We start from the raw sequence: 17,028 nt of genomic DNA, 5'->3' as shown, positions 1-17,028 counted from the left end.
AAATAAGAAAATTCCACCCTTTCAAACGAAACAACCACGAAAGGAAATGCTTTGTAATCTTTTCGTATTTTGAAATATGAATTAAATTATTATTAGTATTAAATCATTTTTTAAAGACAAATAAAAAAGAAACAATGGATTGTTCCGGTTCTGGATGTGCTGAGTTTATAAGAGTATGCTGAGGGTGGGAGTCGAGGGCGGAGTTAATGCAGAAGTAGGCTGGAAATGTTGAACGGCATTAACAACTAACTTTCTCTCGAGAAAAGCCTGTTTTTATCAGTCGCCGTCATTGTAGTGGGTTGAAGAAAATCGAATCAAACATGAGAGAAACAATTTCAGTCTTCCTTGTGTGTTTGTTAGCGTTATTTTCTACGCTTTACTGTAACCAGCAGGACTCGATCCCCGAGGGTAAGGCAGTGATTTCGGTTTAATGTCTTAATACGTTTAATACGTCTTCAATCACGCCGTTACGTGTATTTGATAATGCATTTCACTACCGCAATGCTACAATGATTTGTTATCTGTATATCAAATCCATCAGATGCTTTGATCACAGTTAGTTGGGAATTATGCACGTTCCCACATACCGCTGACGTGGACCGCTCGTGCGGATATCATTACAGATCCGTGTGAAATTACTTTGGCACACATTTTGAGTTTACAATGATGAACAATTACAAAACACCGCGAATTACTGCAAAAAGTAAATTAATCTCTCAGTTCCCAACAATGTTTAGCCTACTGCACAGGAGCAGCATGCTTTCAACAATATATTTGTTATATTGTAACACAGCAGCGCTTAAGTTTTCTAAACACGACCAATATTGTTTTTAGATTTCAAGCATATACACTGAGTCGTGTATACAAAATAATCTCTCTGCATATTCCTGTAAAATTAGATGTCTTGCACCAGGCGTGAAAACTGAATATATATTTAAATATTCCAGCTGTGCTGTCTTACTCTGAGAGAGGAGGAAAGGATGTGAAATACCCATTAGACAGTGTTCTGTTGGCACGTAGGCAGAGGAGCAGTACAGCTGTGGAGATGTTTTGACAAACATTGGCCGCATTTACTTTAACTTGTGCGTTTTTTCTTCTCAGGAGATCTTCTTGTGCTGACTGTAGCCACACAGGAGACTGATGGATTCAAACGTTTCATTAGATCTCTACAGCATTTCAATTACAGTGTTAAGGTAAAGTTCATAGACCATTTTAAATTTTCATTTCAGCAGCATTTGTAGATGTATTGTGGCCTTTTTAGTCCAGTGTCTGTTGAATTTCAACAAAATCAAACCTTTACAGCAATGTAAAAGACTGACAGCATGCCATACAAGACACATACAAACTGATAAAAATCCAGGTGATCACATAAAAAAATATTTTTGAACTTTTCAACATGTACAAATATTACTGTTTTATTGCTTAAAAGTGAATATGAACTTGTTTTCTTTGCAGTATTTGAGGTCTGAAAACATAAAGAGCATATTTTTTGTTATTTTGAGCAGTTAACCTAGTTTTCATTTTCTGCAAATAGAAACAAAATGTTCATTTGAAATTTGGGAGAATAATTGTTAGTAGTTCACAGAATGAAACAAAAATGATACTTTTACTGAAACACATACCTATAAATAGTAAATTTAGAAAAACTGAAAATAATTTAGAAATGGTCTCTTAATTTTTTCCGCGGCTGTATATATACACATATATAAACAAAAAATACAATAAACTCTTAAACAATCATGCTAAAAAGTCAAATCAGCAAACAAATTAAAATAGATTCAGTACCCATAATGGTACTGAATTTAAAAAACTGAACTTAAAAAAGTAAGAATGGTGTTTTTGAAAACCATGCATTGTTGCAAAGCAGCCTGACATAGAATTTGACAATGGGGAGGGCATATGGTCCCAACATCAAGCACTATAATCTACAGAATAACAGTGAACACTCTTTTGGTGTTTTTTTAGGTACTTGGGATGGGTGAAGTATGGAAGGGTGGAGATTACATGTCTCCTCCAGGTGGAGGACAGAAAGTGCGTCTGCTGAAGTTTGCTTTGGATGAGATAACAGAAGACAACAAAGTTATTCTGTTTGTGGATAGGTAGTTATCTCCTACATCATACTAGTAAATGTAACTTTTAAACTGCTTATTGGAGCGTTAAGAGTTTTCATCATTGACATAACAGTTATTTGTTCTGTATTTTCACAGCTACGATGTTATCTTTTCTTCTGGTCGAAAAGAGCTGCTAAAGAAGTTTCAGCAAACCAAGCACAAAGTTGTGTTTTCTGCCGAAACTCTTATATGGCCAGACCGCCACCTGGAAGACAAACATCCTCACGTTAGGGAAGGGAAACGGTTTCTCGGAGCAGGAGGTTGGATAACTTGGATTATCTTACATTGTTTTACATTGTAGACAATTATATTCAGGGTATATTAATGCAATATCACTCGAGTAGGAGTGTGATATGGCTCTATATCAGCATGGTTGTGATTAGGCCAGAGGCACGAGGCCGGAGGCAATCACAGCCATGCTGATATAGAGCCCTATCACATGACTACGAGAGCGATATTGCATTTATACAACAGTTCGATGGCACAAATGTGTAGATAAATCAGAAACAACATCAGAGTGTCTTTAAAACCCTTGGTTTTTAAAGGAACTGGGGAACTGCTTTCTTCTGCCACGAATTCCAGCCCAGCATAACAGTTAAACAAGCCACCGCTACTAATTCCAAACCGTCACATCTTTTAAATTTGCACTGTGCTGCTTGAGTGAAGTTATAAGTGAGAAATAATGAGGCAGGATGTGCATGTGAATGAACGAGAAAGACTGTAAAAGGCAACTCACTGAGAATGTGTTATTCCCATTGCAGGGCTGCACTTTTCATTGTTTTTTAATGTAAACATGCGATTGTTTACACTTGCAAGTTGGCACGGCAATTTCTGTTATGTAAAGTGAGTCTCGAGACCCTCTCGTCCCGCACTGTCATTTTTAAACCATTCCTGAGCACTGTGAGAGCATAGAAGATGCTTAAGTAGTGACGGTGTCACTTTTTTGTGTCTTTGAGTTGACTTGTGCACATCACTTAAAACAACAAGGGTCAAAGTATTGTATTAAAATGTTTGACCTTTCTTACATTTAACTGTGGATTATATAGCAAACAAAGAAGTACAATCAAATTGTAGTAATTTAATAAATCCACAAAGAAAAGGCACTGGATCTCACAGGAACAAACATCAACCACAACATAATACCAGACAAAGTAACAAAGCAAAACAAGGGGCTTAAATACCAGGGGGAACGTAATCAAGGAAAACAGAAACAAGCGAGGAGCTAATTAACTAATAAGGAACTTGGGTAAATGGGAACACAGAAGACTAAGGCCTAGTTCACAGGTACATGGGTATTTTTATTAACAGAGTTTTTCTTCTTCGTTTGAAAAATAAAATTGCGTCCACACGAAAACGCAAAAACACGTTATAAAGCGATGTCAAAAGCATGCCAAACCAACAGGTGGCGATATAACCATAACCATAAAGTCGTGTTGGCCAATCAGAAGCCTGGAATCTGACGTCAAACAAAGAAGATAGCGACACGCATTCCAGCGTCAAACACCAAAACTCTGATTTCACCCGGGTACTGCGTTTGCGTGTACAGCCAAACCGCATAGAAAAAGCTGCGGTTTTGAAAATACCTGTGTTCGTGTGGAAAGGGCATAAACTAAAACAAAACAGAATATACAATACATGTGACCTATTATGTCCTGTTTTACCCTCTCTGATGTTCTTCTAGAAACAATAATTATAAGGTGATGTAAGAGGCTAACAGTAGTGAAATAAGCAGGATGTGTCTGTCTTTATTCTCTGTGACCTTTCTTGAAATTCATAATGTATCTAACAGCTAAATAATCTGTTTAACTAACCTGTTCACAAACCTAAACCAAAAGACAATAAGTCCTGAGTCTGTGTCCATCTGTTTTGCGTTTCAACACCAAGTCCTGTGGTGTAGCTCAGTTTGTAGAGCTAACAGCACAAAGAAAGTAGATTTGATCTCAGGGAAAACATAATGTATAGTGATAAAATGTAACTTGAATGTACTTTAAAGGTATACTTCACCCCAAAAGATATCTGGAAGAATGCTTATAACCAAACAGATCTTGTCCCCCATTGACTCCCATTGTAGGAAAAATTACTTTATCATTTTTTTGTTCTGTTGAACACAAAAGAAGACATTTTGAAGAATGTAGGACAGCAAACATTTCTGTGGCACTTTTGACTACCATTGTGCTTTTTCCTACTATGGTAGTCAATGGGTGGCAAAATCTGTCTGGTTATAAGCATTCTTCCAAATATCTTTCTCTGTGTTTATCAGAACAAAGACATTTATACAGATTTGGAACAACTCGAAGGTGAGTAAACGATGACAGAATTTTCATTTTTGGGTGAAGTATCCGTTTAAGTTGCTTTGGATAAGTGTCTGCCAAATGCATAAATATAACACTGGCTGTTTCATTTAATTTTCTAGGTTTTATTGGCCATGCACCCAATCTCAAAGAGATGCTTTCTGATTGGTCAGGAGAAGATAATGACAGTGACCAACTCTTTTACACAAAAATATTCATCAACCCAGACAAAAGAGTGAGTGTTTCACCATAGTTTTTTTTTCCAAAGGTACCCAAGATGTGGTTTTGTAAAACGTTATTGCTTTGTTCTGTGACGAATAACATGTTTTATGCTGCGCTTTGACATTTTGTTTCCTGTCATTTCCACTTTAGAAATCTATAAATATAACTTTGGACAATAGATGCAGATTATTCCAAAATCTTCATGGAGCTCTTGGTAAGTGCTCTTAGTAACTCTTTGCTCGTATAGCTTGCTTATTTTAAGTATACACATTTAGTTGGAATGCAGCTTCTGCATAAAATCTTTAAAGCCCTAATGGAAGCCAAATTTTCCTAGCATCAGCTCTTTAAGAGAACATCCTGTTTCTTGTTCTCATAAATGCAGCTACAGTAAAGTTCTTGCCATCCTTTCTGATACCTGCTGGGAAATTTCCACCTTTCTTCTGTTTAATGAGGAATTTGTAATGAAATGCTTTGATGGGGGTAAAAATTCTAACTAATTCCATATAAACTGAGTTTCTTGCAGTGCTGATCCTAGACGTCTGGGGGCTCTAAGCAAACCTTAGTGAGGGTCCCTTAATAATAGTTAAAAAATAGATATAAAAATATATTAAACCAAAAATTATTCAGACACCTTCAACATTTTTCCACATTTTCACAGTTTATTCGATATAGTTTAGAAAATTCTATTAAAATATGGCAAGAACTCAGAATTCTGTCAGAACAAATTGATCTTGATAATGTCAGATGTTGATAGAAAGGTATGTAATGGATTAGGTTGAATACCTGTCAGCTCAGCTGTACACAATTAGATACAAATTTAGGGCAACCAATTACCAAGCAATGCTTCATTTAGTCTGTGGTGCAAAAAGGTCGCATTACCAATGAAAGAAAAGAACACTTAAGCAAAACATGCAAGACAAAGTGTCAGAAAAATTTGGTTCCAAATTTTTTATCAATTTTACTTTATTTTGCTATACATACCTATATAAATGAAATACAATGCACCCACTAGTAAAAAATATTATATCTGGTGCCTGTAAACTATGAGAAATAAAACAAATAATAAATTAATTAACACTAAATTAAACATTAAAGAAACTGTTCACCCAAAAATGGTCCCCATTGACTCGACTATAGTAATTTTTATTCCTACTATGGAATCACATGGGACCATTTTTTGGGTAACCTATTCTTTTAAACGAATGAAGACTGAAAGATTAAAAACCATTAAACTGACAGTATGAAAATTAAATCCAAATTTTGATTGGCAAGTAAATAATTGTTTGGCTAAGGGAGTAGCTCTAAAGCATATGGCTGTCAAAAAATATAACACTCATATGCTGTGTGTTTTTTCTAACAAAATGAGTGATTTATTAACAAAAATAAAGCATGATAGAATCACTCAAGAAAAGCTTTAACATATGAAACACATGAATAATTTTCTAAATGTGATGGGAATAGGTTTTTTTTAGCAATGACAGGAAATGTCAGGTTAAACGAGTCATCATGTTTATTAGGCTACTCTCACTTTAAGGGCCCTATCGTACACTCGCAAGGCGCAGCGCAAGTGTTTTGGCTAGTTTCAGCCCGACACGGTACTCATTTTCCCGTCTTGTGCCACATTTGCGTTCATTTGTGCGCCAGTGGGTGTGCTGGTCTAAAATAGAGGTGTTTTCAGGCGCATTGTTGGCACGTTGCTATTTTGAGGAACTGAAAACTCAACTCAAACCTGGTCTAAATTTTGCGAAAATGCAAGCACATGCGTTTCCTCTCTGAAGAAGTGTCCAGTCTTTGCTCTTGCAAATTCTGCCGTGTAAATAATCCGCCATGGCGCGAGCGCTACTGGCTCTTAAAGGGAATGAGAGATGAGACTCTTGATTGGTTTACTGCACGTTACGCCCAAAAAACTCCCATTACTCATTAAGAGAATCGGGACAACCCGTTTAGACCATGCGCCTGGGCGCACCGACCGTTTCCCATCGTTTAACTAGCAAATGTGGATTCGGACACCCCCTGAATGCACCTGCGCTGTGCGCTTCAGACCATGCGCTTAGATCATTAAAATTGGGCCCTCTATCATCTGATCCAATGTATTGACACACATCCAACTGTTTACATTCATTTAAGACATAATCAACTGTTTTTTGTTTTAACATAATTGTATATTTGTTAGTTTAAGCGCAATGGGGTGCAAAAGAAAACTTGGTTCAATACAGTGTTCACGCTTTTTGTGCACGCTAATGTCAGACACACAGTGTGAGAGGAAAAACAGTTGCTGGTCTTTAATACACAAATGATACATTTTAGTGATGTGGATTAACTGCAGTCACCACGCTAGATATGAACCAACGACAATCAATCAAAACACAGCAAATCCCCATGCACATCCCTCAGTGACACAGGTCGCCATGAGTTGGTGTGCATTCAGGTTTAGGTCCCCACTAACATATAAAAACCAAGTCCACACACACACACACACAGACAAGCACGCACGTCTGGTTTATTATCTCCGTGGGGACAGTCCATAGGCGTAATGAGTTGTATACTGTACAAACTGTATATTCTATCCCCTACCCATAACCCAACCCCTAAACCTAAAGATCATAGAAAACCTTTTGCATTTTTAGATTTTTTAAAAATATTGTTCTGTACAATTTATTAGCTTTTTTGCCCATGGGGACCTCAATTTTGGTCCCCACGGTGACACGAGTCCCCATGTGTTGGTGTGCATTCAGGTTTAGGTCCCCACCGGGATATACAAACATGAACGCACACACAGACAAGCACGCACACACACAGACATGCACACACGTACAGTGAAAGCACACATTTAAGATAAAGGAGAGAGAAACACAGGTCAAATATTAAACAGACTATAAATTACTATATGCAATATTAATTAAGTAAAACTTTAAAATTCTAAAGCAGCCCCCCGGCCAGGCAAATAGTGCAAAACAGTATGCAAATGGTGGCGAGGAACCCAAAACTCCAATCGAGAAAAAAAACCTCAGGAGAACCCAGGCCCAACCAGGGGATTCCAGTTCCCCTCTGGCAAAAGCTGCTGCCTCTGCACAAGCTTGACAGTGCTTGAACAACAAGGCTTAATAAAAATAAATAAATTTACTAATAAGGTAAATTATAGATTTAAGATTATCATTAATAATCTAATAGCATTTGAAATTTTGTGGTGAAGACGTGTCAAATCACCGCGTCCTTCTTTATCCAGCACTATCATCTCAGCTCTTGTCAGGTCGCCGCTTTCCATTCTCTGCTCTACCATCAGGTCTGGGCATGAACTGCATCCTGCTCGCTGTGGTAACCTTAGAACAATGAGACAAGACTGGCTGAGAGTAGAGTACTGTTCTGCACTCTTTGATGCAACAAGTACATCAGTTATGTTCCTGGTTCCGGTTGATCTTACTAATGCAGCCTAAACCCTCAGAGGATTTATATTATGGAAGTGTAGTGTATGCAAGATTAAAAAGATGCGTCTTTAGTCTAGATTTAAACTGACAGAGTGTGTCTGCCTCCCGGACAGTGCAGGGAAGACTATTCCAAAGTTTAGGCGCTAGATAAGAAAAGGATCTGCCACCTGCACTTGATTTTGAAATTCTAGGTATTACCAACTGACAGGACGCCTGAGAGCGTACTGCACGTGAAGGACTGTAATACAAGAGGAGTTCACTCAAGTATTGAGGAGCTAAACCATGTAGGGCTTTATAGGTAATAAGCAAGATTTTAAAGTTAACACGATGCTTTATAGGTAACCAGTGCAAGGTAGACAGAACCGGGCTAATATGTTCATACATTTTTGTACGTGTAAGAACTCGAGCTGCTGCGTTATGGACCAGTTGGAGTTTTTGTAATAAGCCTGCAGGGCAACCACACTGTAAACCCCAATGTTGTCATTAATAAAGACATTAAGTTATCATAACTTAACATTATTTAAAATACCACGTTTTGGCATCAAAACTTAAACAAATGTGTTTAATCAAATTATTTGGCAGCAAAAACCTTTCGAATTAGGATTATAAGTGTTATGAACTCAAAATTGTACGTTATTTACATTATTTTCTATGTCTTTGTTTAAAATGATTGGTCGTTTTGAAATTATGCCTTGAGCAACGCGCTGATTGGTCTGTATTACACAAGGCGGTAATTTTTTGGTCGTTGTGAATTTGACAAGGAGAATCAGGCATATCACTAGTCGGAAGAAATGTGTACAACGTGAATTTTGACTGGTAAGTACAGATTAAAATGCATACACTTTCCTTAATTGCATCCCACGTTTTATTGTAGTATTATTTGCACTGTTTTAACACTTTACCGCTTTCCTCCCTCGAAAGCACTAACAAATACGATGTCGTCGTGAAGAAACATTAGGCCTAAAAACAGCGTCATCGTGAGGACTCACTGAAGAACGCTGGTAAGGTAAAGGTAAAATACATGTGTAAATTTTGCTTAAAGAGTTGCTCTAAAACGATTTTGCAGGTTATAAATACTTTCCGGTTTTCTGCAGTGGTACTAACGTAATCCGTTAGTACTAACGGATAGGGGTCATTGTGAAGTAGGCTGGCAAAGAGACCTCGTGATAGACTCACTGAAGAACGCTGGTAAGTTCATTGTAAATAATAATTATTGTTAAATAATTGTTTATAATTGTTGTTGCTTAGTTGCCTAATGTAAAAGTCAAAGCCGAATCGCACAGGAATAGTATTATCTGGGGACCTCGTGTGAGCGCATATTGTGGTACACAAATGGTTAAGTTTCATTCTCTGTAATGAGTCCCGCCTCTGTAGCTCACTTCGCTAATAGGATTGGCTTTGCCTTTCTTGAGTCCCGCCTCTCTAACCGAAGTCGCATTATGATTGGCTTTGCCTTCTCTCACAAATGTTCTTTCACTAGCTAAGGATGCAGCTGATTCGGTTGTATTAACTAAGTGCCAAAGCTTTTTTTATTATTAAAGCGTCAAAGCTAAGCCGTGTCAAGACGCGATGAGCATGATTATGCAGGTTACCCGGTAAGAAAACATTCGTACCAACAGTTTATTGACAAAAATACGGGACAAGTTGCGTCACATATTGAGAGAGGGGGTTCAATCTTCAGCTGGCTGGCAGGAGCTGCCGCTGGCTGGCAGGAGCTGCCGCTGGCAGGTCACGTGACCCGGCACTCCCGACACTGGCAGGTCACGTGACCCGGCACTCCCGACACTGGCAGGTCACGTGACCCGGCACTCCCGACACTGGCAGGTCACGTGACCCGCCACTTAACAGCTAAACAGAGCCAGACGATGCGCACACTTGCACGCGTTCTCGCAGCTCTTATAAATACAAATTAAATATTTTTTTATTCTGCATTTGTTCGTATGGATGTCTTCTTGTGCATGCACAACATTTTGTGTGGAGTTTTTGCATTTTAAAGCTCTTAAATTATGGTGAGAACAACTGGCAGGTGGCATATAACCGCTAGCTAGGAAGAAGCTTTACGTCATCGTTGATTGTGACACGCCATTGGCTGTCATACTCCAATTACATCGTGCGTGTATATTTTCAAATAATAGCCTTCCAAAAGACGATTGTCAGCTAAAAAAGGCTGGGAGAACAATTAACGATTATGAATTAAATTTGATCATAACCGCTAATCTGTTATGCTGAATCGTGCTGATAGAATGCGTGTAGTGACGTCGCCACTCAGGGTTACTCGGTTGTGATTATTCATTTCAATTTATTTAAACATTTTAACTTAACAATGTTAATGGTTAAGTGGTTAACAACTGAAGCTGGGGGGTACCAAACGAAAATGTTTTTCAAGTCATAGCTCAGTCTCTTGCGTTACCAAGGCAGCGAGTGACATGTGACACGTATTTGCGTTTACATTCTAAAAAAATCAATTTAGGCCTACATACAGGCTGGCCCAAAGCAGTTGAGCGATTAAGCAAAGCAACGAGAACGGTTAGGCGCGATTGTGGAAAAGCACTCTTAAGATTTTATTAATTGTGTTCAATATTTATACACTGGCACCTGCCATTAATAATCAAGGCTGCACTGGAGATGGTTCAGAAACAATGAGAGAAATTCTGAGAAAAAAAAAATGAAAAACTAGTTTGGGTTATTATATGGATGTTTTAAAATGATGAAAAATAAGTTTTACAGAAAAATATGTAAAACTGCCAGTGTCGGGGGTGCCGGGTCACGTGACCTGCCAGTGGCAGCTCCTGCCAGCCAACTGAAGATTGAACCCCTACTGCATATTCATTCAGGAACAGTGTTTTTCCCAATGCATCACAATCCCCTATTAACCGGATGAATTGCAAACTTAATCGTTAATGTGTCTGTAGTTGTTTATCCATGAGGATAACTACATATAGTTGAATATCATGACAATCGACTGTTTAATAAGCATTTTCCAAATTATGCTTCTGTATAACTGTTAGTTATTAGTTCAGCTGTCTACCACCAATCAGACTGCTCAAAAAATATTTATTGTGGTTATAAAACAATAGAGCAGGGAATTAAATTTTACATTGGTTAGTTTAGTGCTTAGGTCTGTGCACTAACACAGTTAATTTCAGCAATTAGCTGAAGTATTAAAAATGGACTTGGACTTGAAACTCATAGACTTGTGAACATGTCTAGTATAACGTTAAACACATTTATGTTTTCGTCCTGCAGCTGCACTAGCAGACAGGCGGTCATGAAACAGGTGGGGAGGTGGAGAGAGCTGTCATGATAAAGACCCCTGTAGTTTTCTGGTAAGTTCATTTATAACGACTTTTGCTTTATTGTCTGTAAGAAATGGATGGCCTGGAGATGAGTAGATTAATAACACATTTTTACTTTTGGGTGAACTGTACCTTTACTAGATGAATGCAAACGAAAAGACACATTATCATTTTGATAAGAATTGTAGTAAAAAATTTACTTTAACATTTTGTAATTTAAATATCTAACCTACTGATTTTGTTTATTTTTTATAGGTGACCTGTCGGAAGAAAATGTGGAATTGTAAATACTGCATTTTTAGGTCTGAGAAAACGCGAAATTCTTAGACATTATTGTCTAAAGCATAGAGGCAATACAAAGATTGTCCCTTTTCCCTGTCCACACCAGGACTGTCTTTGCACATTTCAATCAATTAGTAATTTGCAAGTGCATCTTTCTAGAATTGTTAAAACGTATCTGAAAATGAGTTTGTGAGCTTACTGTTTTTAAGCTTTGCTTCTGTTAGTGACAAACATGTCTTTTGTTGTTTCTTACAGTCTGCTTTTAAATGTCATATGGCCAATGTCACTTTTAAGTGGCTGATTTCTGAAGAAATCCTTCATCAATTATTTGATCTTAATCAAAGTATTGATATATACTGTAAGTTTGACACTAATAAAGCTGTTGATGTGAAATCGACTCGTTTTAATGGTTTATTATTTAATAAAAGTAAACACAAAAAAAGGGTAAATTTTGAGTTCAGTCTTTTTGCCCTTTAAGTTATCTGTACTTAAAATTTTAAGTTAATTCAATGAAAAGACCACATTAGCTCAACTCAATTTAACTGAGTTGTTAATCTCCTCATTACTCAAATAAACTGAGAGAATCACTTTCCTCAAATCATTTGAGTAGTCTCAACTCATTAGGGTTTACAGTGCACCTAACAGTGCATTACAGTAATCTAGTCTTGATGTCATGAATTCCCCTCGAAGAAATCAGGACAGAATTGGTTGAAAGTGGACAAAAGACCCAGAATAGGGTTTATGATACTGTACAGATAACTGCAATAACTGAAATATACAGAATTGTAATCTTTTTTTGTTTTTGCATGGCATGGATAGATGAGGTTGTGCTGAAGTTCGAAGATGGACGTGTGCGAGCCAGGAATCTGCTTTATGACACCCTTCCTGTTATAATCCATGGCAACGGACCCACCAAAGTACAGTCATGATTCAAAAGCATACCATGGATTGTACTTTAACTAACAAGTCTTATTCAGTGTCCTTATTTTTATTACGTTGTTACAGCTCCAGCTAAACTATCTTGGCAACTATATTCCGAATGTGTGGACATTTGAAACTGGCTGTACGACTTGTAACGAGGAACCTCTTTCTGAACTCCAGGTGGGCTGTTTTAACCACTCTTCGCATGACCGTGTTTGTTGGTGTTACCTATAAAAATGTTAAGCCTGTCATGAAATAATGTTTGTTTCTAATAAAACTATGTTTTTTATCTAAATTTTAGATTCAGGTTTACCAAAATAAATACATCTTTTATAACCCGACAAGTTATAAAAACTTGGTAAAATATGTTGAAATGCAATGTTATGCTTTAATAAGTGCTCAGCATTAAATATTTTATTAATTTATTATATCATATGATTGAATAGACCTGATATTATTAGCTTACACACATAAAAGTAATTCTAAGGGAAAGTAAGGGACAGATCTCTTTACTTTTGTGAGATCATAAAGATCAGCCATGTACGGCATTGTGACCACATGTTTCTTTTCAATTTGTGTTAAACCTGACCTGTTTGTCTGCAGGAAAGTGAACATCCCGGCATGGTTATTGGTGTCTTCATTCAGCAGCCCACCCCATTCGTGACTGTGTTCTTTGATCGCTTGCTCAAGCTCAAATACCCCAAAAAACGACTCAGTTTATTCATTTATAATAAGGTAAGATATTATGCTGCATATATAGCGCGCCTCTGTATTTTACCACACAAAGGCCCGGTTTCACAGACAAGTTTAGCTCAATCCAGGACTATGCTTTAATTAAATTAAGTTGCTTTCATAAAAATGCTTTCATAAAAACGCATCTTAAAACAATGGCACTGACATATTTTAAGGTATGTCAGGGCAAGTTATTTTCAATTAGTGATGGGAATTATGATTCATTTGAGTGATTCGTTCTTTTTCAGTTCGTTCACCAAAATGATTAGTTCAGATTCGTTCACTGATTCGTTCAGTGACCATTTCTATAATACGCCAGCAGGTGGCGAAAAAGAGTTGTGTTATGTCAAGGAACGTATTAATGGATGTATAAACTGATTACAGGCTTTATTCAAATGTGTGTCTCTGATCTACTCATTAAATAAATAGTCTAAATAGGTCTAAATCTGAACAGATGACCAACGCACAAGGTTTTTCTGCATAACTAAAAAGTTAATTGTTTGGTCATTTACACATTCATAAATCTGGGATTATGTTAAACGTGAAGTTTATGTATTTTAAATAAACAAGCGTGCAAAGTAGCCTACCTGTAACTGCGCTTTGCATCCGCTTTCTGCTGATTGCTGAACGAGACTCATGCTAAATGACCGACCTACAGTGTACACTCTCGTTCATTTCGTTCATGAACGACCTGTACCAGTTCGTTCAATTTGTTCACGAACGAGAGATCTCTCTCTCGTTCAGACTCAACGGCGACTTGGTCAGTGTGGGAGTATCCGTTCAGTGGAAGATCTAACCAATTACATGTCCCTTCACAGCCGGAACTGGAATGCTATTTGCTGACGTGACGCGAATGAGAGCTAACCAATACTTTTTTGTTTTACAGTTTTTAGAGAAGTGCATGACATCAAATAAAAACGACTTCATCACGTTTAATTCAAAGAACAATAAATGATACAAAATGCACACAAAACACCTGTGCTTGCAGTACAATAACTAATAAGTAAACAGCGCTTTACATTTTCCATGCAATAAAAATGACAATGTTAATTTGTCTTTGTTACAATTAACCATCAGCTTGCGTTATTGTAATATTTTCGTAAGGATCTTTACATTGTGTCCGTTTCTGTACTTGTTGAACAAGAGACCTCATCTTTTGTTCACGAGTGAGAAGTAACAGCTCGTTCATGTCGTTCACGAACGAGAATCAGCGGGTCCTTTCGTTCACTCACGAATGAGAATCAGCGGGTCCTTTGACTCCTTTCGTTCATGTACGAACGAGATCTCACTCTTTCAGACTAGAACACAGGCTCGTTCGTTCAGTGAAGGGCATATTCGTTCAGCACATTCAACCAATCGTATGCTCTGTCAAAGCTCACACTCGAACGCCATTGGCTTGTGCTTTAGACACTCCTTTAAGCCAAGACGCTCTGTGCTCGAGGGAGAGATTTCAGTGAACGAGAAATATGAGTCCTTGCCTTTCGTGAACGAGATCGATTCGTTCACTTGAAAGATTCGTTCAAAAAGAACAATTTGTTCACGAACGAAACATCACTATTTTCAATTAAGACAGCTCAAACCTGGTACTAGCCTTATTAAGCCTTGTCTGTGAAACCAGGCAAAAAGTGGTAAACTGTGTATTGTTTATAAACATCCCCTAAATACCATAAAATATATATAATTTACTATTAACTTATTACACGGCACTCTGGAGTACTTGATCTGATTAGTCGCAACATTCCAAGGTATGTTTTCCCAGATAACAAGTAACAAATCGCTAAAACTGATAGCATAGGCTCAAATAACATCCTGTTGGCTGAACATTATCCCATTCATATACAGTAGTATCTACTTTTCAAAATACGTTTACGTATATGTAGTATTATCTGACTTATATAAGACTATATCAGACCACGATATGCCCTGTCTTGTGAAATACAATGTACTCTACTGAGTATATTATCTTGTTTTTATAAGTTAGTTCAGTTTTTTGTTTGATTAAAGTTAGATTAAAGCAATATGAACCAAAACAGCTATTGTTCACATGGACCTTTTTTAATTTATGAATGCTGTTTGAACACGATGTTCATCATTCAACTGACATTTATTGCTACCTGCAGGTGTAGATGAATAGTGTTCCTTTTTTGCTAAGTGCACTAACTACAAAAATGTGCCAAACACTCCAGAAGTTGTGAAAATATGCATATTGGTGAAAACTGCAATAAATTGTACAGTATAATTTTTTTCTCATTTTAATGTCTTTTTGCAGGAACCACATCATGAAAAACATGTCGGAAAATTTTTGGAGGATCACGAGTCAGAGTACCAGGCTGTGAAGCTGGTTGGACCTGAGGAGGGTATAGATCCTGCCACCTCACGTAACATAGGCTTGTAAGTGTGCCGTTATTATGTTGTCATGAATGGGGAGGGAAGAACCCAAGTGCAGGCAGCAGTACGTGAAAACAACTTAACTTTAATATGAACAAAACAAAAGCCCACGATGGGGAGTTAAACAAGAATGACACAAATACAAAACAGAAACAAAAGACTTAACACGTGGGGGCAAAAAACAAGAGAACAGGATACTTAACTATACTTCACAAAACTTAGGCTAGGCTAGGCTAGGCCTTACGATGCAGCAAGAGAAGAATATCACACATGGTCTGCAGGAAAGCAAAAACGAAACCGCACAGGACAGCAAACACAAGGGCATTAAATAGGGGAACTAACAAGGGATAATTACAAAAGGCAGGTGTGGGTAATGAAACAATGAATGGAAGCTAGACGAGGAAACGAGGGGGCAGGGTCAAGAGACGAGACGAGACGAGACAGGCGAGCGCATGGTCATCATAAACAAACAATGACCATGCGCTGGCACACAAAACACATGGGACTGTCATGACCCTGCCACAGGACTAGAAAATCATGACAAGAAGAGGCAGGATCATGACATATGTATTCATGAATTATTTTTACACAGATTAAACACAGAGTAATTTCTGAGTGATTCGAGATTTCAGGCACCCGTTAACCCTACCCTTCCATTTTTCTGTTAGTATGCCATTATGCTCCATTATGCAAATCCTTTGTTTGAATATTACATTAACTTGTTTTTTTTTCTGCGTTTTCGTTTCAGCGATATGTGTCGAGATGACATTCACTGTGAATACTTCTTCAGCATAGATGTGGAGGTGGTTTTAAAAAATGAAGACACACTTAAAATCCTAATTGAGATCAACAAGTAAGTACATGAGACTAAAAGTATGATAGGTAAAACATTTTTGGTGTGTTTCTGTTCTCTGCCTTATAATGATTAAGTACTCACTGATCCTAAAGGAAGCATATAAGTATACTGTTGATTACCATAAAAATAAGCTCTAATTTGTTGACAAGTGATGCCTGTTTAGAGTAGTCTATAAACAAAAACATGAGAAAATCACAGGTGAGTCAAATGTACATGTGATCACTATTTTGATGAACCCCACAGGCCTTTTATTGCTCCAATGATGACCAAACCTGGGAGACTGTGGACAAACTTCTGGGGTGCACTCAGTGCAGACGGGTATTACGCCAGATCGGAGGACTACGTGGACATAGTTCAGGGAAGCAGAGTGTAAGTATTTATCTTAGAGAAAACAGAGAAACCATGTCAAAATATTGTTATTAAGGAGTGTGTAGCAAGGTTATTTTAATTTATTATTATTTATTTATTATGTAGTTTCCTAAATCTAAAACTTTTAAAACATTT

At 37.5% G+C, this 17,028-nt stretch overlaps 1 protein-coding gene and 1 long non-coding RNA gene across 3 annotated transcripts in view; both read left to right on the top strand.

Annotated features, from left to right (window-relative positions):
• The first annotated feature begins 202 nt into the window (after positions 1–202).
• plod1a (procollagen-lysine, 2-oxoglutarate 5-dioxygenase 1a) overlaps positions 203–17,028 on the top strand; it is a 29,860-nt gene continuing 13,034 nt past the window's right edge. Inside the window, exons 1-12 of the mRNA XM_057356042.1 lie at positions 203–408; positions 1,102–1,193; positions 1,966–2,099; positions 2,208–2,371; positions 4,525–4,637; positions 4,775–4,838; positions 12,447–12,544; positions 12,633–12,728; positions 13,152–13,283; positions 15,550–15,671; positions 16,417–16,521; positions 16,768–16,893. Coding sequence (XP_057212025.1) covers positions 321–408; positions 1,102–1,193; positions 1,966–2,099; positions 2,208–2,371; positions 4,525–4,637; positions 4,775–4,838; positions 12,447–12,544; positions 12,633–12,728; positions 13,152–13,283; positions 15,550–15,671; positions 16,417–16,521; positions 16,768–16,893 — 1,334 coding nt within the window. The 5' untranslated portion in view covers positions 203–320. The remainder of the gene's footprint in view (positions 409–1,101; positions 1,194–1,965; positions 2,100–2,207; positions 2,372–4,524; positions 4,638–4,774; positions 4,839–12,446; positions 12,545–12,632; positions 12,729–13,151; positions 13,284–15,549; positions 15,672–16,416; positions 16,522–16,767; positions 16,894–17,028) is intronic.
• On the top strand, positions 4,869–12,161 carry LOC130567722 (uncharacterized). 2 transcript variants are annotated; one of them, XR_008964631.1, is made up of 4 exons: positions 4,869–9,050; positions 9,144–9,237; positions 11,296–11,375; positions 11,601–12,161. It is a non-coding gene; the product is annotated as an uncharacterized LOC130567722 (long non-coding RNA). The 2 variants fall into 2 exon arrangements; XR_008964630.1 differs by having other exon boundaries at positions 4,869–9,055.

This window comes from Triplophysa rosa, linkage group LG17 (assembly GCF_024868665.1).
Source record: "Triplophysa rosa linkage group LG17, Trosa_1v2, whole genome shotgun sequence".
Classification (NCBI taxonomy): domain Eukaryota; kingdom Metazoa; phylum Chordata; class Actinopteri; order Cypriniformes; family Nemacheilidae; genus Triplophysa; species Triplophysa rosa.
This window is presented reverse-complemented; position numbering and strand designations above follow the sequence as displayed.